The 21,760-nt window shown below is 27.5% G+C and overlaps 1 protein-coding gene across 3 annotated transcripts in view; it reads left to right on the top strand.

Annotated features, from left to right (window-relative positions):
• The window catches only part of TRAM (translocating chain-associated membrane protein 1), a 31,357-nt gene extending 11,120 nt beyond the window's left edge, over nucleotides 1-20,237 (top strand). The window contains exons 5-10 of one of the 3 annotated variants that reach the window (XM_087153860.1): nucleotides 5,909-5,973; nucleotides 6,767-6,851; nucleotides 10,586-10,656; nucleotides 11,912-12,022; nucleotides 14,139-14,443; nucleotides 19,992-20,237. In XM_087153860.1, the coding sequence (XP_087009986.1) occupies nucleotides 5,909-5,973; nucleotides 6,767-6,851; nucleotides 10,586-10,656; nucleotides 11,912-12,022; nucleotides 14,139-14,443; nucleotides 19,992-19,993 (639 nt within the window). In that variant the 3' untranslated portion in view covers nucleotides 19,994-20,237. Of the gene's footprint in view, nucleotides 1-5,908; nucleotides 5,974-6,766; nucleotides 6,852-10,585; nucleotides 10,657-11,911; nucleotides 12,023-14,138; nucleotides 14,444-16,031; nucleotides 16,366-19,986 lie in introns of those variants that run through there. The other 2 variants (XM_043054170.3, XM_071183992.2) reach the window with 2 other exon arrangements.
• Nucleotides 20,238-21,760: the final 1,523 nt, after the last annotated feature.

Here is a 21,760-nt window from a genome sequence, read left to right as displayed (position 1 = left end):
GTTTGCATTCTGAAAAATAGCATGCTGGTAGAGGGTTTTCACATATAATATCAAGCAAAGCATCTCGATAAGATGATACGAAAACTACATTGTGTTTTAGGCATTCAGATTTTAGGCCAATGAACTTCAATCTTAAATTTTGATGTATTTTGCAAACACAAACGGTGTGACATCCAGCTTTATTTGCCATAATACACTCTTTAGGTCGCAATTTACGAAATGCATTTAAACTTATTTGTATGTCGATAATTTTTTTCTTAAATATAGCATGCAAATCTTTTAAGTTATTCAGTAACAATCTCTTTTGAATATGCTGTCGACCACTACTAGTTTTTACAGAAATAAAATCTTTCGATCCTGACATTATGCGACTTACATCGTCTGACAAGTAAAACTCATTCACTTTATTTTTTATCTCATCACTAATTGGTTTCTTATTTTTTTTCCGTTTTGGACAGGTTTTGTATCCTCCTTCTTTCCTCAGCTTTTTTACTTTAACTGCCATTCTGTGTGAAATTTGAAAATATTTCTGCATTTTCCGAATGCTAACTTCCTGAGGCAAAGTAGTCAAAATTTCAACTTTTTTGGCATGATTTTTTTCCTGATCTACCGCATTTTTTATCTCTGCAATCAAATTCTCGTCCATTTCAAATGATTTAGATAGTTTTGTTCTCTTTTCCAACACATCAAGTAAGGAGTTTGCCGTTTCATCACCAGTCTCATCAGACACTTTTTGCCGCTTCGATGTATCGTTGCATTCTTGCAAAATTCGCTTTACTTTTTTCAAATTTTCTTGACGGTCAATATTCTTAAAACAAACGTTTGGATCTTTCTTATCGTCAAAATCACACTCTTCATCAGAACAATTCGATACCACATTTTGGTTATTTTCTAAAATTAACAAAACATTTTAATTATTAGAATTATCTAATTTGAAATTAATATTTTAAATTATTTACAAATTTGAGAAAAGACTTACTTTTTTCATTAGTAATTATTACGGGTATATTTTTCTGAAAAATTGTCCGACGACAAGACTCACATATGAATTGATTTATTAAATTTGAAAATACCAAACTCCAGTTTTTTGTCACAAGCTTAACATTTTTGTAAACACTTCGATGCTTTAATTTCAGCGGGTTGCAGCAATAGTTCACCATTTCTTGATTTTATCTGTAAGTTTATAATTAAATTTCGTGGTAAATATTCAAATCAAATTCTTAGAAATGTAATTCTATGTTTTAAAAAAACAATAATTATTATTAAAGTTGATATTACTAAGTTAAATAACAATTGAAACTTACCTTATTTGACAATTATTATCACGTAGATCAGACATCTCCGAATCTTCGATTTGCCTTCACAAACGCTCGTCACAATTCGAGTATTCGCGCAGCACATGAGGTAATCAGCGCTGACCACAGAGCGCGCCCCGTTGCAGCGTTTCGCGAAAAAGGCTAGAACTTTTTATGGAATTGCGATCCATTTTTTTTTTAAAAAGCCATTTTGTTCAGAATAAAATTTACTTTAAAATGGGCTTTGTTTGAACTTTGTACGACATTAACAACATTTTTGTTTTTCATTTTACAACTTAATTTTGCAGTAAAAATTAAAATTTTTAAACATTTGTTTTATTATAATTATTTTATCAAAAACTTCAATTATTTCCGCGTAAAATGAGATGCATTTTTTTAAAATCCATTCATTCTATCCTTAGATATTTATTTTTTAATTAAAAAGGGCTTTAAAATTTAATTGTTAATATCTTGCAAAATAAATTAAATAAAAAAAAATCGTTTTGGGCTATTGTTTTGTATAATATATACTTCTTAAAAGACAGCAAAAAATGTAAAACTTATGATATCAAATTTTGGGTGTTACCGCTATTAAAATTTTGACTCATAATCTATTGTAAATAAGTATATACACTACCGGTCAAAAGTTTGCGAAAATTTTGAAATCTACAAAGAAAAGGTCTAAATTCAAATGTTCACAGAACTGCGAAAAATCATTCAAATTGCATGAAAATTTGATATGTTCTAAAGTGAACCCTCTACAGTTAGTTACATATGATCAAATTGCAATACTTTGTTTTTGGCGAACTGAATCTAGCTTTTTATCATAGGTTGTTTTTATGGTGAAAAAATTTGTTAAGTTTGAACACTTGCCAAATTCGTAAAAAAAATTTTTGTACTTTCTGTTAATGGAAAATAGTTATTTGAACTGTTCTATGCAAGCCCTCAAAATTTCAGATCGATTTAAATTTTTTTGCCGAAGTTATAGAATTTTGAAAAATATGTGTACTTTTCTCAATTTTTGAGCATTCCACATATGCAGTCTTTTGGTTTATACATCTTCCCCCAAAGAACTTTTTTAATTTTAATGTTTCCTTTATTTTCAAATAATTAATATTTATTATAAGGCAAATATTCTTATTCATTATTGTAATTATTAGCGTTTATATTTATTGTTTACATTTATTGCTTATATGTATTAGTTTTGTTGTGGTATTTTTACTTTACATTAAATTAAAATAAAAAGTTATATTAATAATTACATAAATAATTCTAAAAAAATAATAACAATAGTATAAAGAATTTGCATTTTTACTAAACTATTTTATTTACAACAGGTCAAATACTTAACATATTCTTATTCGTATTTTGTAATTCAATAAATTAACATTTAAATCTTAGATTCCTCGAACCATCCACCTTTTGCTTTTATTATAGCCTTACATATGCGTGGCATTCGTTCTAACAAACCATTAATCACTTCAAGTGATACAGAGTTCCATTCCTGTTGTAAAATGTCCCATAACTGATTTCTATTCGAAATATCAGAGCATCGAATTTGTCGATCCAAATGATCCCATAAAAGTTCAATCGGGTTACAATCAGGACTCTGAGCTGGCCACGTCATAATTTACAATCGGCCTTCTTTTTCTTTTTTTTAAAATAATTTTTTCATAATTTTGACGTGTGCTTGGGATCATTGTCTTGCTGAAATACAAAATTTGGACCGACAACTTTTTCACCCGAAGGAATAGCATGACGTTGCAAAATAGAATGGTACTTTTTTTGGTCCATTATTCCATCTATTTTAATTAAATCTCCTACAGTATCGTTTCCAAAACATCCCCAAACCATTATACAACCCCCTCCGTGTTTAACCGTTGGTCAAATGCAATTTGGTTGCATTCGTTCTCCTTCACGACGCCTTACAAACATGCGACGTTTGGTCCCAAAAATGTCAAATTTTGATTCATCAGACCATAGTACACTTTTCCAATCTGCGATTGACCAATGCTGATGTTTGAGAGCCCATTCTAATCGTAATATTTTATTTTTGGGTCTAAGAAGAGGTTTCTTTGCTGCGACACGTCCGAATAAGCCAGCTTCACGCAAACGCCGTTTTATTGTTGAAGTTGAAACTTTTTCTGAACCTGGGAATAATTTACACTTCAGTTGTGCAGGCGTATCGAATCTATTTTTTAAACTTGTAACAATAATTTTTCTATCATCTCGATTTGATGTAATCTTTGGCCTTCCGGAACGTGTACGATCAACGTAGAGTCCTGTTTCGTTGAACCTTTTAATTGTAGAATGAACACGTGATAATGAAACGTTTTCTAATGCAGCGATTTTGTCTATAGTATGACGTGCTTTTCTTAAAGATACTACAGCTGCACGTTTTTCCGTAGATATTTCTTTTCTAGGAGACATATTTATAAAGTTGCTTCAAATGAAAAAATTTAATAGTAAAAAAATTAGTCAATGAAATTTTATAGTACATTCTTCAAACAAATTTTCGATGAAATATGACTGTTCGGTCTTAAGCAAAACGCCATCTGTTGTAATTGTTTCGAACGAGTCAGTTGCTCTTGAACTCTTGTTTGAGCCAGTCGTGGCTACCATTACATTAGTGCAATGATTTTGGTTTGATTATTTACAATTGTTAAGTAAAGTATTGTTTGTTAAACTTCTAGTATTCAATGAACCAGCGCATTGTGTGCAATCATGTGCAGGGATGAGATACTGTTTTAATTACATTCATAATTAACTCTTTGTAATAACAATAATTACAATAATGAATAAGAATATTTTTTTATAATAAATATTAATTATTTGAAAATATAGAAAACATTAAAATTAAAAAGTTCTTTGGTAGAAGATGTATAGACCAAAAGATTGCATATGTGGAATGCTCAAAAATCGAGAAAAGTACACATATTTTTCAAAATTCTATAACTTCGTCAAAAAAAATCAAATCAATCTGAAAGTTTTAGGGCTTGCATAGAACAGCTTGAATAACTATTTTCCATTTACAGAAAGTATGAAAAATTTTTTTTGCGAATTTGGCAAGTGTTCAAACTTAACAAATGTTTTCACCATAAGAACAACCTATGATAAAAAGCTAGATTCAGTTCACCAAAAACAAAGTATTGCAATTTAATCATATGCAACTAACTGTAGAGGGTTCACTTTAGAACATATCAAATTTTCATGCAATTTGAATGATTTTTCGCAGTTCTGCGAACATTTGAATTTAGACCTTTTCTTTGTAGATTTCAAAATTTTCGCAAACTTTTGACCGGTAGTGTATGCAATACAGGCAAGTATCTGCATGGGCCCTATGTTTCAGTTTTGTTAGTTTCATCCGTATAATTACTAAAAATGGTGCTTTTTAAGCTAGAAAGATTTGTGTAAAATTACTTTATAAAGAAAAAAAAAAAGAAATTATTAAAAACTTTTGTTATTAAACTAAAGCGCTTAACTTGTTTTTTTTTTTTTTTTCCTTAGTTTATTTGTTTTTCTTTCAGCATTGGCAAAATATAGTAAAAAGATAAAAAATCTTTTGAAAATCTTTTTTTTTTTTGGTTGGTTTTTAGCATTTAATTAGAGTTACACTATTGGGCTAATAGTCTAATCTAGGAAATAAGTCTAGGATTTATCCTTGCATGATGATCCGAAGACAATATTGATACCAGCGTGTTCAACTCTACCACAATTTAGATCTTAAGGGAGGTGGTAGTAATCACCTGTCCTCTATCTCTTTAACTGAACCAGATACTGAACAACTTGAACTTATTTGAAAAAAAGTGTTTCCTTATTATATACACAGCCAATAAGCAAAGACTAAAACCGTCACTCATAAACATACCTGAGTAGCTAAATCAAAAATATTTGATATGAAAATCGAAGGGAACAATTTCTTTTATTTTGATATGTGATATTAATTTTCAATGATCATATGATCTTAATTTTTTGTTTAAGGCATTTGTTTTATAACCTGTTGTCACATTCACTGCCAGTTTAGTGCAGGTCGTTACTATATCGACCATTGAATAGTGGTGTTTTATGAAGATAAAATCAAAGTTACATGTTCTAATTTACGCAACTATTTTAGTTTTTAATTTTTACAATAAGTTTATTTTAATAAACAATATATTATGAGAAAATGTCATATTTTTTTAAGGATAATATTCTTCTATGATCTTGATCTGTGTTATCGATATAAACTGTAAGGAAGAATCTCATCCCTCGCCATCTGGTGATTAGGAAGGAAAGTGTTAACTAATTTTCTACTTGAACATATTTGTATTGTAATTTACCTGCGAAGCACAGCATGCTAATTGAATAACTAGTAGGGACACCAGTTTTCTCTGCACTAAAGTAAATTGTTCCCTGAGTCTGTTTTTTTTTTTTTTTTTTTACTTTTGCCCAAAGATTCCACATGTTAAACTGATACTTTACACTTGAAAGTATAATATTTATATTTTTTAATTTAATATTTTATACATTAATTTTAAGACTTTTCCCCTCATTCTAAAAATTACTCTTTTAACAATGTGTTGTTTTTCATGTAATATTTACATTTATTAATTTTTTCATTTAATATTTTTTAGGAAGGTTACTTAACAAATATCAGCAAATTGTGGCAAGATTATCCTGAAGCGCACAGTCAAATGACGTAAGTTATCATAATGTCTCTTTTTTTCAACATAATTTGTTGTGTACCATATTTTATTCATTAGTTTGTTATACTGCATGGTTAATACTTTGTAAAGTTTGTTAAAATGTCAACAGCATAGGGATTTTTAGTTACACTACTCTTCCTTAATTTGTCACAACCGAAGATATAAGTGATTTTATTGTGTATTTTATAGTTAGCTTTTTAACAATAATATAATATAATTTTATGCTGCTTTATGGCTGTAATAAAAAACAAGTTAACAATATTAATCATCATCAATAAACTCAACATAATAATCTTTATTCAATATAATTTTCTTTTTAAATTGCAAACATAAGTATACTTTGATTCAAGTACTAATATTTGATTACTATAAACAATAAATAAATTTAAAAAAATTTAATTATTACCCTGAAGAAAAAAACTCTCTGCATTTACATCTTAACTGCATTTTGATTTGTAATAGAGTGTTGAAGTTTTTCTTAAGTAAATTTGATGATTATATTAAGAATAATTTTAAATTGCTAAGTTACCTTTGCCACATCTTCTATAAAGATACAATAGGAGAGTAATTGATAATTATACTGTTTTTCTGTAATAATTTGTTTTAAGGATACAAAATTGAATTCTTAAACTGTTTACAGTACAACCTGTTCACTTTCCTGCTTAAAATAACAGTTTTATTGTATGTAATTTTTGAGCTTATATGTTTTGCATGGTGCAAATTTACACAACAGTCAAGGATTGATTTGTGTTGCTGCTACTAATCTATTAAATATTTTCTTTTTAGATTTATGTTCAAGTTTTATTTTATAATACAACTCTCTTACTGGCTTCATTGTTATCCTGAATTATATTTCCAGAAAATTAAAAAGGTATGTTTAATTTTTACCATTTTATTTAAACAGCTTTTTAAAATTATCATGTGTCATAGATATTAGACCCACTTAATGTTTTATTTCCAATAAAATATTAACCTGTTTTTAATTGTATTGTGTTTAAATACTGTAAAATAACTTAGTGAATAAATGCTTGAATATGTCTAAAACCATGCATTAATGCTGTAAACTAATATATATGTGTGTATATATATCTACACACACTTTGAAACCGTCAAACAAGGTACCCTTGCGGGTCTGTGGCTATGTGACCTGTGTTAAGATGTGGCTGGTATTTGGAGTTATAAACAAATTGGTGTTGAAAAAAATTACAAATAGCATACATGTAATGCCATCTTGTTTGTAGTTTTGTAAAAAAATGCATAGCTACAAACAACATGGCGTAAAATGAGTTCACTTACCTGGTATTACACATAAAGGTACACTGCTCAAAATTAAAAACTGACCAATCTGAATAACTTTTGATCTAATGATCTGATATTCACATTCTAGGACTCAATTTTAATGGCTCGCTGAGATGTTTTGAAATATGTTATATTAGGGGTGCACAACCTGCGGCCCTTCGACTGCTGAAGTGCGGCCCGCGAGAGCTTCTAAACACAATAAAAAAATTTTAAAAAATGGCAATTTTTAATCGCACTTTTAAGTCATCACGTTTTGACCCAATCAATTTTAACAGATTCTTTAGTAAATGTACGTTTAAGCCGATTTTATCGTAAATATAAATTATTTTTTTTAAGCGGTTATTTCTGATTTTCTACGTGATTTCGAAAACCCGGAATTTTTATTATGATGCTAGTTTCAGATCGCAAATTTAAATAATCACTTTTTGTGCACTTTATTTGTGACGATTTCATCTTAAATCTAAGTGATTTTTTATCTTTTTTTTTTGCAATTCTTTCTTTTTTTTTCAGCAATTTTTTTCGACAGTTATTGCTATGCATTCCCATGTATTATAAAAAATTCCAATTGTTCTATTACGACATACAAATTTTAAATCATGCATTTAACACGCTTTATTTGTGATGAGTTCAGCATAAATATATTTTCCCCAAATTATTTCTATACTTTTCCACATGATTTTGACGATCCTGTTATTTAACTAGTTGTTATTACGACACGTGATTGTTAATCGCGCAATTAAATAATCCGTTTTTGATACGGTGTTTCAGTACAGTTTTATCATAAATCCTAGCTATTTTTCTTTCGTTTTTATTTCCTCAACGTTTTTATTTCCGCAGCGAATATGATTTGGTCGAATGTGGTAATGAATTGTGATTTGATCAAAAACCAAATATTCGACAAAAAAAAAGAAGAAAAAATCGACTGAACTCCGTACACTTGGGGCCCAATAGCAAAGTATTTTAGCAGCATAGCAACACTGAAACTAAAATTTCAATGCTCAGAATAATATTTCCTGGAAAAACGCATTCATAAATTAACTCTAAAAAATAAGGCCAATCAAGAACGTTTTTGAAAATGTTGAAAAGTGAAACAGAGAACATAAAAATCAATCTTAATTTTTGGAAAAAAAATTTAAAGCTGAACATCTCAGTTTTTCAATTACCAGAAAAAGCAAAGAAAAAAGAATTAAGTCAACAGAAATGCTATTAAAAATTTCTGCGTTATAAGGAAAATGTTTAAAAAAAGTTTTTTTTTTTTATTTAAAGAAAATAAAAAGATAGAAAGTGTTCTTAATTTTTTAAATGAAAATCTTATGCCGAAAATCTCAATTTAAATTTTTCTCATTGCCATAATTTTAGAAGAAAAAAACTTGCTATAAAATAAATTTTGTTATTAACTTTATTTAAAAAATAAAAAAAAATGCTGAGTCATAATAAAAATACCTAAAAAAAAAGAAAAACTGTAAAAACAAATTTTTCTTAGTTCCTGAAACAAAATTTTAATACTGAAAATCACACTTTTCTATTTACTGGTTATTTATATTACAGTACAGGGAAAGAGTGATAATAAATTAATAGTATGAGACTTTCTGTTAAAATGCTGGGTTATAATAAAAACAGCGAAAAATGGAAAAAAATCCTTCTCAATTCTCAAAGTATCGAAAAAATGACAAAATTGACTTGTCTGATTATAATTTTAAAAAAAAAAAAGTAATATCTATAAACATTCAAAAATAACAAAATCTTGGAAAAATACCTTTCTAAAACATATTCTGCCGAATATTTGACTGATCATTCAATCAACTGAATTTTTCACAGAATGGACAAATACTCGTTACATCCCTCCCTAATTTAAATGCAATGTTATTTCAACTTGAGAAATTCATAAAATGGCGGAAAACGTGAATTTTTAAACTGCTCACTGTTTGTAGTTTAGATTTAAATTTTTTATTGCTTAAGTGATCTTTTTCGATAAAAAAAGGGAAAATGTTTACGATATAAAAAAATTTAATAATTAATAAAATAAAATAATAAAGTACATTACAAAATAAGCATTGAATTTTATTTTGAACTATCACAGTTTTTTTTATTTTAGGCTTTTGTTTAAAACCTATAAATTTTCTTCAATTAAAATATTTAATGTGAATTTATAATACCTAAATATGACTAAACTTTTTCCTACTTTCATTCTGTGGGCATTGCAGTTTTTTTTATTTATTAGAATTTAATTCTAAAATGAATTTTCGTATTGCATGATATGATAAAAAAAAAACATTTCTTTTCTTCAATGTTTATTTATTTTGAAAAATCTATTGTTCATATAATAAAAATAGCAAGTTTTTTTTTTGTAAAAAAAAAGTATAAATTTTTTTATTTTTGAATGAATTCTAATAATGGAACACTACTAAGTTATTGATATTACTAAGTTTATTGGTAAAAAAAAAATGGAACGCTAATGTTTAAATAAACATTACTACATTTGTCATTAACATGTCTAAATACATGTGCGGCCCTTCGTGAGCAAACCTGCTGTGTGAGTGGCCCTTCAATCAAAAAGGTTGTGCACCCCTATGTTATATAATAGGTGCAGACAATATTTTGAATTACGAAATCAGACGCATGAACATACTTTCTCTGAATAAACATACCTTTTTTCCACGTTTTTTTAAAAAAAAAAAATAATTTTGTCAACCACCCTTGAAGATGCAGTTTATCTGTAGTTGGAGCATTTGAATTGAACTGCCTAATTTATGATTGATTATCGAAAGGATGCTTCAAAATGTCTTGAATGCAATAAAGGCTGAGGGAAATATGTTTCCAGAAATTGCTGTTCAGATGTTTCCCGTTGTATATGTTCGATGAAAAATGTTTGGCACCATGTGGTTGTTTTTTGGAGGTTATTGTTGTTTAGACGCAGTTGTTAACAGAGATTTTCATTGTGTGCATATATATGTACACAAATCGATAAATCGGTGTTTTATCGTTTTTACTTTGATTTTTGATTATATGTATCTAGATTATGCATAAATTGAAAATAGTTATGAAGCAAAATCGTTCATATCATTGATATGATAAAAATAAAACAATTAATTCTTTACTTGACACTAATCATGTATATAAAAAAAAATTGTTCGCTCATAATGAATAAAAGAAAATTTAAGATTTCTCAAACAGTTTTATGATGAATATTATGAAAATAAAAATGAAAAGCATGCATTGGTTTTAATATCTGATAATAGTAACTCATAGTGATTTTCATAGTGATGTATGTTGCAGTTATATCTAAGATCTGTATACTATTTATAGGATGAAATGAAGCCAAGAATAATCTACACCACTCTTTACTTGGTCTTTTTAACTGCCGCCTATTGTCTAAAGTGAGTATATTTTGATTTGCACCATAGGACTAAAAATATTTTTTTTGAGAGTAATTTCCCTTAATTTTAATGTTGGACGAATGAAATTTGAAACTGAGAAGTAAACTGTAAGATTATGATTATATTTGTAAATTGCTAGCATTCTAACATATTAATTATGCATTGTAAAATGTTCCAAAATGATTGAATATTTTAACAAAAATAATTATTTCCCACTATTTTTAACTTTTTCACATTTAAGGTTAATTAGACCAAGTTTTTTTTTAGCATAATAAATAAGATAATATTGAATTTAAGTTTGTATGCTTTTTTTTCTCCCACTTTTATGTTTTTTTCCCTCCCAAAATTCATATGACAGTTAACATCTGAATTAGTTGCGTAAAAAAAAAAAGATGAATCCAAGGCATTCTAGAAGATTCATTCGAATGCTTATGGAGTTAACTACGGAGTTATTTTACTCTAAGTTGCAACACATCTGTGATTATTGGCAGTATTAGAGCAATATTGTAATTAATTTTATTGAAGGGTCAATATCAACCTCTCTTAATCCTTTACCTTTCTTTCAACATGTGCGAATTCAGTTCACTTGATATTATTTCTGAGTGTAAAATTTAAATAATCATTTTCTGATGTAAATCACAATTTACACTAATAATATCATATCTATAGTGTTTTGGTTGTATTTTCGAAATTATTGTTATTTATTTTCAGATGGTTTTTAAAATCTGATATTTTTAATACAATGTTTATTACCACAACCGAATCTCGAAATAAAACGCGCTTGAGTATAACTCCTTTTTAAAGAAACTGATTTGCATGATTTCCTAGTTTTTTTTTTTTTTTTTTTTAATATTTTTTTCTGGTGGTTACTGCAAGGAATTTCACTATTTTTAATTAGTTTTTTTTTTTATTTTTAAATGTGATCATGATGTACAAAATGCGAAAAAGAGACCCCTTCAGAGAATATTGCCCATAATATTGACTAAAATTTATTGCATGTTCTATTAAAATATATATATACAATTTATTTTATCTAAATAAAATTTTTATTTTTTTGTTAACACAGTGCTTTTGTCACTTTAAATTAGTAAGAAGTATATTTGTTATTATTAAATGTCTTGTAGAGAGATATCAGTGTTTGTCGCAGAAAGCCCGAAAAAGTTCTGTGATAGGGGTCATATTAAAATGAATTGTCTTTATGCTCAAACTGTTATTTATTGTTGTAGAAGACTTACTTTGTATATTTTTTTTGTAGCTTCACAAGAATTGCTATTTGTTTATCTGTTCTACACTATTTAGTAGAATGTGTCTTCCATATTGCTCGACTTCTGTATTTTGCAGAAAAAGCCAAAGCTGCCAGCTATGGGTATGGAAATATTTAAATTGTTATTAAATCTTTGAGTATTATATTTATATTCCCTACATGTGGATTACTTACTGTGCAAATTATAAGTAAATAAAATAAATAAATTAAGTGGAAGTAAAATAAAATTATAGTAAATAAAGATTTCCTAAACCTTTAATTGATGGCTATTTTGGATTGTAATGAAATTTTTTCACGAAAAAAGTTCTTAATAATGCTAAGAAAAAATATGGAGCAGTACCCTTAGTGCTGGTAGCAGCAGTAGCATTATCGAATCTATGATTTTTCTGCCAATGCTTTAATAGTTTTAAAGGACTTCTGCCTGAAAACTAGGTAAAATAAAGGTGAAAGTCTGAAGGTTTTGTAGTATCTTGATGGAACAGTACTGTCTTGCGTAGGAACTCAGTTGAGTGTTTTACCTTGATAACAGTATCAAGACAGACTAGCATCACGCTGTACACTTTACTGTATGTTGTTTTTACCTTTTCCGAGATACTCTTAGTGGATAATAATGCATCGGCCCCTTCAGATACAAAACATGATATTTTTGTTTAGCAAATTATACTTTGAGAGGCTACTGATGGGCTCACCGGAAGTAGCCCAACCTTCGTTTTGGCTTGTGTTGAAGTATATTAAATTTTGTCTTGTGTTGAAGAATGTAGTTTTTGCGTTGAGTTTTGGGCAGATTAGTGCAGGCCAGAACTCAACTGTCCTTGTATGTTCAGCTGATGTGGCACTCAGTGATTCAATTTGTATTTAGAGTTATGTGATGCATAGAGTGACTAATGAACATGGCACATACATCTAACTTCTTAGGCTAGCTCTCAGTTGGTTGAATACTGATTTTCTTTCACAAGTTCTTGCTCATGAGCCTCGTCAACATCAGTATACCGACCAAATGGCTTAGCTACTTGAATGTCATAGTTCTTGTTTTTAAACTTTCTGTACCAAACCTCTGCAGTGTTGTGATACAAAAGTACCTAAAGCTGTACACATGATTCAGCGATATTCCATAGCTGAATTTTTGCAATAAAACTGGAAGTAAATGATGGTTCTAATCTGGTAGAATGATAGTTAAATTTCAGATACGTTGTACTTAATGATAATGATATTTTTTTTTTGCATACATCACAACTGAGTGTTCTAATGCAATCCCCTTTCTTTCAAATTCGAAAAATCGTCCAACAAAATATGAGCAACCATGTTTTAGCAGACGATATTAGCGGTGGAAAGGAACTTTCGTTACAACCTGATATTTTTCATTTATAGTGTACTGTCTCAAGAAAGTTTTCTGTGTTATATATCTTCGTAATACTTTTATATTATGTAGGTGCGCTTTTTAAACTCAGATCTCTGTTATATATTTTGCATTTTACAGTTTGATAACTGTTCAAAAAATTTAGGAAGATGTTTTAAGTATATAACATGCATTGCAAATTTTGAGGATATCCACAAAATATCTGAAAAGAACCCAGTTTTTTTCTGCGTTTCTTTAAAAAAAAATGATATTAGAGATTTTTTACTTAGCTGTATTAAACTTATGAAAATTTTGCTTTAAGTGACTTAAGCGCTTTTGAAAATTTTTACATGTGATTGATGTTGTCCAGAAAGATCTTCAATTATTGGCCTCAAAGATTTTTTTCTTCTGATATTATGATTAAAATTAAATTTACACTTGCAGATAGTAGTATAAATTCATGTTTAAAGGCCTAAGAGAATTTTTATTTGAAAATTTGCAGCTATTTAGAAAACTACCTTCAGTTTGAATTATTTGCATAATTGGTAGAAAAAATAAAGCTGTCTATTTTTATTAAAAACTTGAAAACAAAATCATATATTTTTTAAATAAAAGAATATCATTTATGAATTGATAATAAATTTTTTTAATAATTTCTTATCTTATCTTAATGTTATCTTCATTTTATTTTGAGTTGCTTTAAAAATATAAACATTTCAACAGATGTTTTTATATTGCAACAATTTAATTTGAGCAAGCTAACATGTTTTCCTTTTAGGCAATTTAAAAAGCAGCCAAAAGTTTTGTGACCCCGTAAACTCAACAAAGACTTGAAATACTGATCATTGTGTCAATTAATGCTTTTTTTTCTTCCCCTATTAGGTTTACCATATGGAATGCTTTGTTTGTGCTTGTGAGATTGGGTTCTATTACCCTCTCAGTCCTGACTTTCTGGTATGGCTTAGCTCAACAGGGTTCCACGAGCATCATTGATCCTGCCTCTGGCAACTTCAATACACAAGTGATTCGCATCAATTGCCTCTTTGCAATCTGCCTTCTCCAAGCATGGATGATGTGGAATTTTATTAATTTCCATTTGAAGCGTATGCGAGAAAGAGCTGCCCAGATTGCATCTAGCAAGAAGAAGGCTCTAGCCAAGAAGGAAAAGAAGCTTAAAAAGGATGAATGTAAGTAATGATTATAGGACTTTATATTAACATTTTCGTTAGAAAAATTTAGCTTTGCTGATTTTCTTAATATAATATTAATGATGATATGAAGAAATGCTATTATCTACCACAAATATCTTTAACAGATTAGCCACTTTTACCTTTGTTATTTTGTGAGCTTGACACTATGATTGTGATTTATGGTTTAGATAACTTAGTTTAAATTTAATTTAATTCTTAAATTCTGTTTTGCTGCATTTTTCTCTATTAAGATTTCATGAACCAAAGAAATGAAGAAAGAAACAAACAAAGTTTGATTAGCTGAAAATCTTCATTTCACTAAGCTATTTATTACAAGTGTACAATTTTACAATAAAAAGTTTAGTTTTTTAAATACTGTTAACTGATTAAACCTTAAACATGACTACAGAAGGGTACCTTAAATAAATATAAACAATTTGCTTATTTAACAAATATTTTATAAAATGACCTTAGACAAGTTACTAATTTTTATTTTGCTTACTAATACTAATTTTATTTTACTTACTAATTTGAACAAATAACTAGCTTTTTAACCAACTAACTTTTATTATCACTTCGTATCAGATTCTTATTGTATCTCAGATTATGTTTGTGGAAGGGGGAAAAAAAGACTCTATCACAAATGTAATGTTTTTTATTATTATTACTTTGAAAGTTGTTAGTATTGCATACCTGCCAACTTGTTCAGATTTATTGAAACATTTTTATTTGAATAGATTGGTAGTAAACTTCATGATTTTACATTTTGTGATTGATTTAATGAATTCAATTTAGAATGATTTTCTCCACCACTACATACCACTTATATAAATAGAACATTTTGATTGAGCAGAGAAGTTTTCAAATGCGGGCAGAATCAGACAATTGATGATTACCTTAAAATATTTGGCTACTGCTGTAAATATTCTGGGAAGTGAGGATTTCTGGGTTTGTAGCTATGGTATTGTGGGAAGTAATTAATTCAGATAAATAAAAATAGCTGAAGAATAATTTTGTTACATTGCCCCTCTAAATTTAAATTTTGTCTCTCAGTTGCCCGTATTAAAAAAGTGAGTACTATGACTAGATTAGTAAAAGTATTGCTTAAAGATTCAAGTGTGTTTCAGAAAGATTAAAATTTTGTTAATAGCATATTGAGTTTCGACAAGAGCTGTGCTTTAGATTTATAAGTCATGGTTAAAATTGACAATGTATTTTTATTTAATTCACATATTGTAATTTTTAACAAACAGCTAAAATCAAAAAAAAAAAAAAAAAAAATTGCATTATGTAGTTGTAGACATCTGTAAAGCTTTTGAATTATATTACAGCATCATTTAAAAAAAAATAATAATAAAATCTTGCATTTAACAAAATTTACAAGTTTTAAGCCCAAATGTAAATTTTGACTAATTAGATCTTTTAAATATTAAATTTAAATTTATTTATTTTTGAGTTAATTATATAATTATGATTAACAAAATATTGATAAGAAATATTAAGATAAGATCTGTACCTATTTTTAGACATAAATATAATTTTCTACTTGTTCAATTTATACAAAAAAAATTTGTCATATTTGCAGAAAAATGAACAGCACAGAAAAGTCATACACATTGCATTGCAAAAAAACTTCTTTATTATGCAGAACTATGAAAGAAAAGGAAATGATAAATCAAGCAAAAAAATGAAGAATATTGTGAATTGGCAAAGCATGTGAAAAAATTAAAGCAACAAAAAATTAAAAGTTTGAATCATCAAAAACTACTACAAAATCTTCTGTCGAAAGTGAAGCTACTGGTTAAGATACCTATGAAAATATCGAAAATGTGATAAGAATTAAGTTATTTAAGTATATGATATGCATATGAGAAAAAAAATGTTAAAATGCATGTTTGTATTAAAAATCTTTAATTTACTATTCAAATGCAAATTATTTCTTCTATAAAAACAAATTTGTTAAGGATGCTATATTGAAGGGAGAAAATATATCCTTTCCATGTGTACACATATGGTTTTGTGAATGTGTTTCTTAACACTAGTAGCAAATTCAAATCGTGGTATCATTATATTGTTTTAATTATTAAAGGGACAATTTGGGTAGAATTGCAGTTATTATTTTCTTTTGATCAGACAAGATTTATATAAGATTTTTTTTTCTTTTTTTTTAAATTTACAAATTATAAGTATTGTTATAAGTTAAAGAAATTAAACTATACGAAAAGCATCCCAGATGATACAAATCTAAGCAACTTCATTCGAAAAGTCAACATCATTCTTTCCCAAAACCGTTCTTCCATTTTACGATAATGTGTATGTTTGACCAATTCATCCAGATATATTTTGAAGAAAACCAAGGGGGGTAAAAAAAAAAAAAAGAGTCTGTACTTGTTAATATAACTGTACTTGAATGAACTAACATAATAGTTGTATATTAATATCCTAATGGAAAGGTCTTAATTATAAATATTTGCTTTAATGTGTTTTTCAATTGTTCACATCTAAAAGAGAAAAAAATTTGCTTATTTTTCTTTTGAATAAATCTCTTAATTATGTTGTAGTAATTGTTACAAAATACAAATATTACACCAATAATAGATGTAATTAACCATCTATAGTTTTGTATTAACCCTAGATATACTAAGATCACTGTTACCCTGTAATACTAATTGATTTAATCATAGCCTATGAATTAAACATTTTTATTTAGTTAGTATTAAAATGTTTTAGATAACCATTTTTTGTTTGTAAAATTTCTTTGGGGTGCATTATTTATAAGTTTTGATTTGTGTTTTTCCATGGTCAGGCTAAGTTTATAATATGTGGTTTTACTATTTTTAGGATTCTTAAAAAAATGCACACACAAAGTGTTCACATTTAAATCTACATAATAAGTAAAAACCTTGCTAATATAATCTATACAATTTCATAAAGCTGCAATATTATGAGAGAGGGAGGGGAAGCTAAAAAAGTAAAAATTGTTCACAACTTGCTTGAAAAAAAATGAGAGTAAAAAATTGTTCTTAAAGGCTATTCTAAAAAGATGTCTATTTGTTACTTTATTATTTTTTAAGTCTTATTAATTATTTTTACATAAACTTAAAATTAAACTTTTTATTAATGAAAGCATATTAATAATGCATATGTCTTTTTTAATGAATTTTTTGGTAATCAAATTTAATTGTTAGATTGATTAGATTTTTTAGATATTCATTGTTGAATGATGTATACAAATGCACAGGTTTTCTATTTAAATTATAGTTTTTATGACCATTGGTACTTCATAATTAGTTATTTAATTGTTCTTAGTAATAAAAAAAAAAGTGGTTTGATCGGTGATTGCTTAAACCAATAAAATCTTAACATTAGTAGGGTTTTATAATACCTGTGAAAAAAAAGTTATTGCCTTAAAACTTTATTGAATACTTCCTTGAATAATAATTTTGATGATGGACAATTGTATGAATATGATGTATTTTAAATATAATTATTGCTATGGTGCATAAGAAATAATAAAAAATAAACCAATTTAACCTCTTTCATAAATATTTATTATCAAAATCTCTGCTTTACAATTTTAGTAGAAGTTCATCTCTTTTCATTAGAATGTAAATTCAACTCTTTTTATTACTTGATTAATAAATATTTCTTAAATTGTTTCTTAGTGATAATCTGTTATCTAATTACAAAAATTGTTAAAGAAAGACACATTTACATTAAATGTATTTGTTAACGATAGAAAAGAAATATTGATGACTATTTACGAGCAAAAATGAAATGGGATATGAGTAATAATAATTTCTGCTTCTTAGAGTAAGACAACCTGGTAGTAAGATCATTTTTTCTTTAATGCTGAACGTTATTAACATAGTTACACTACATCCAAATCAGAAACTTCCGTAATGTCGTAACTTGACTTTATTTCTGTTTGACTTTTACTTTGAAGTTAGTATAATTCTACTTTTTAATATTGCCATCTACATTCTTTTTCTTCAGTTCTAATATTACTCTATATTCTAATATTCTCCTGCACTAATATTAGTAAAAATGCAGCAAATTAAAAGTTCCTTGTAATATATTACAAGCCTTTGTAAAAAATATGAAAGTATTTTTTTTACTTTGCAATTGTACTAAATTTGATTATTAAGGAGCTGGTACGAAATTTTCACTAACAATTTAAGCACCATAATTATACACAAAAAAGTACTTTTTCCCCCATTACATCTGTTCTAATGCACACACAACAGTTTTCACTTAAGACTTTCTAAGTACTTGCTTACAAAAATTTTACCATAGCAATAATATTTCCACTGGAAAGCTCAATAATAGATGTTTGTAGTTTTGGTTTCTAATGGTGAGCATACAATTATAGAGTATCAGTTTTGGTGATGGTGAGTGTATGTTTAACAAACAGTTGTTATATAATTAACAAACAATTGTTGGATTAAGTAATTCAAACTAAACAATATTCCATCCTTGGGAAATTTAATGTATTGTAGATCTATAAAATTATTCACAGTTCAAATATTTAATTATGAAAATTTATGTAGAGACCACATTTACTTAGGCATTTCGAGGACTATTAAGACAATAATTTTTAATAGCTGTAATCTTTAACCCCTGAGAGCTAGTTTCAGGTTTTTCTGAACTTTGATTTGTAAGCATTTCTGCATCAATGGTATCATATAATTTCATTGGTTTCTATAAGTTTTAAGAGCATTATTACTTCTGAATTAATGTATTTTTAAGAAAAGTTGTATGATGATATTTATTCATGTATTTTGTTTGAGATCATACTAAATTGTTTTCTAAAGAAAAGCTACTTGAAGTGAAATAATCATTTTAGTCTGTGCTGCTAAATTTTATCAGATTGGCAATTTCTCCTTCATGTTCTAAAGTTTTACTTCTTTTTAGAAAAGTGTGGGGCAGTTGAAAATGGTTACTTACTTAGTCTGTATTGTTCAATTTTGTCAAATATGCATTTTGGCCTTCATGTACTTAAATTTCCCTTTTTTTAAAAAAAGAAAGTGTGGGATAGGGGAAAATGGTTACCATCTTTGGCATAACCTTTTTATAAGGTGTTCTTTTTATCATTAATATTTGAAAGGCTTGGGTAATATATTTGATATGCAAAAAATTTTCTGAAGGTGGCATTTTACATCTAATTGTTCCTTGGTATTGATTACTATTAGGTCCTTTTATAAGTTTAAAGAATATTCCTGAAAAGCAGTTGCCAAATGGTGGTTTATGAAAAAATTGTTAACACACCAGGATTTTTGCTTGTGTAGCATCATTTGACTTTTCGTTCTAATTCTAGATTGTCTCCTTAAATAAAAGAATTTATTGAAAATATACAATGTGTTCGGTTTAGAACTTCCTTCAGGAATAATTTTTCATTTAAAAAAATGCCAAAACCTGTGTTAATTTTGTTTTTTCACAAATTGAGTACTAATATCTACCAATAATTTGTTTTTCTATTGCTGTAATAGTGTTCATTTTAATATTGAATGAATATTGTAAACTCATTCTTTTTTGTTTAGTGAAGAAGGCATCAGAAGATGATGTGAATGAGTTGCCTGAAGTGGATCAAAATGCTAAGAAGGATTTGAGACAAAGGGCTACAGTTGCTGCTAGTCCTAAATCTAAAAGGCACTAATGAATATACTTACAAAATTTCATCTGTACTATTGTGGGGGGACTTTTTTTATTTTAAACAACTTTCTGTTACAGAAAGAATTTTGTATGTTATGTTTCTTTTCAGAGTTTACAATAAAGTTATTTTTTTTTCTAATATTCTTTCAATATATTTTCCAGCTTGTTGTGGCTAATTACTCCAAATCAAATCTTTATTGCAGGTAAACTTCGCACAAAATTCTTCTAAAGTAAATTCTAATTGTGCTTTATTGCATCGTAGCTGTGTTTTAAACATGCACTGAAAGTACACTTTCAGAACATTTTGCATACCCTGAACTGAGTGGTTTGCATGCATGGTAACAGTGATGTCTTCCAAAATGAGCACCCCTCCTCCGAAAAGTGCATGAAGCAACCAAATACATTTTTGTAGCGAAAAATCAAAATTTGTAATTTTGCCGACTTTATTATTTCTGTATTCAAAGAAAGAAGAAATTATATTGCTTTTATAATTTTAGTATTAGCAACAGTAATCATTTATTGAGATTAGAGTGAAATAATTCTAACATCCATTAAAATTATTTATAAAATTCCACTTTTTAGTGAATCTTTTCCGTGTTTTTATTCTTATTATGCTTTTGCTCACAAAAATATATTTGACAATACAAATAAAAAATTTAAAAAAATCTTAAGTTTACTGATTAAAAATTGCATGGTATAGATAAAATATGGTATGGATTTTCATTGAATTTTACCTAATGTTCCTGTAATAATCAGAGAATTTTTGAGTGATGACACTAACTAGTGTAATATTCTAAAAAATATGTTTTTGTTTCGAGTCTGATGAAATATACTTGCAACTTTTAATTTTGTGATCCCTTAATGTGTCTGTGTGACCCCAGGTAGAAAAGGTACAACTCTCATGACTTGTTATATCGCATTAAATTATTGACAGTTAAGTTATGAATTATATTTAGGAGTTAATATGATGCATGTAAGTTGCTACTAATTAAAGTCGTCTTCCTCTGTTTTCAAAAGTAGCCATATTAATCTTGTTAATTATTAATAATAATCTACAGCCTTATTACTTATAGGCATGTTAATTTGAATAAATATTATTGTTCTCTTCCTAGAGTTGGCTTTTTGCCCAGAATTTCTAAAAGAGATTAAAGAATAGGTATATAAAAAATAAATTTTGAAAAGTCATGAGCTACGATTGTAAATGTTCTCATTCTATCATTCATTTAATTTCTCTAAGTAAAATGTATAGTACAATATAATTCCTTCTGTTGTGTTCTTATTCTCAACATTCTATCGACTAACTGAATAGAACTTTTTGCTAATTAAATTTTTCGAAAAATTTTGAAAACATAATGTTTGGTAAATTTTTAAAGTGAATAATTAAATAATTCTTGGGTGTTCAAAGTAAATAGTATATTTCTCATAGCTTATTATTTTTAAACAGAGTTAAAAAAGGGAAATGTTTTTATTTTTAGAAAAGCATCCTACAATTTTTTTTATTTCTTATTGTTAATAGTGACAATATTCGACTCTAAATTATAAGCCGATACTCACTGTAGATTTTTCAGAATAGCATCCTAGGCAATAAAATAAATTATTCATACATAAAAGAATAGGACATGTGAGCTGTTCATATCCATAATAAGTTAAATAAATTTTTGA

This window comes from Parasteatoda tepidariorum, chromosome 10 (assembly GCF_982258835.1).
Source record: "Parasteatoda tepidariorum strain Cologne lab strain chromosome 10, Ptep-v5.0, whole genome shotgun sequence".
NCBI classification, from domain to species: Eukaryota; Metazoa; Arthropoda; class Arachnida; order Araneae; family Theridiidae; genus Parasteatoda; species Parasteatoda tepidariorum.
Note: the sequence above shows the minus strand (reverse complement) of the source record. Positions and strands in the feature narration are given on the sequence as shown.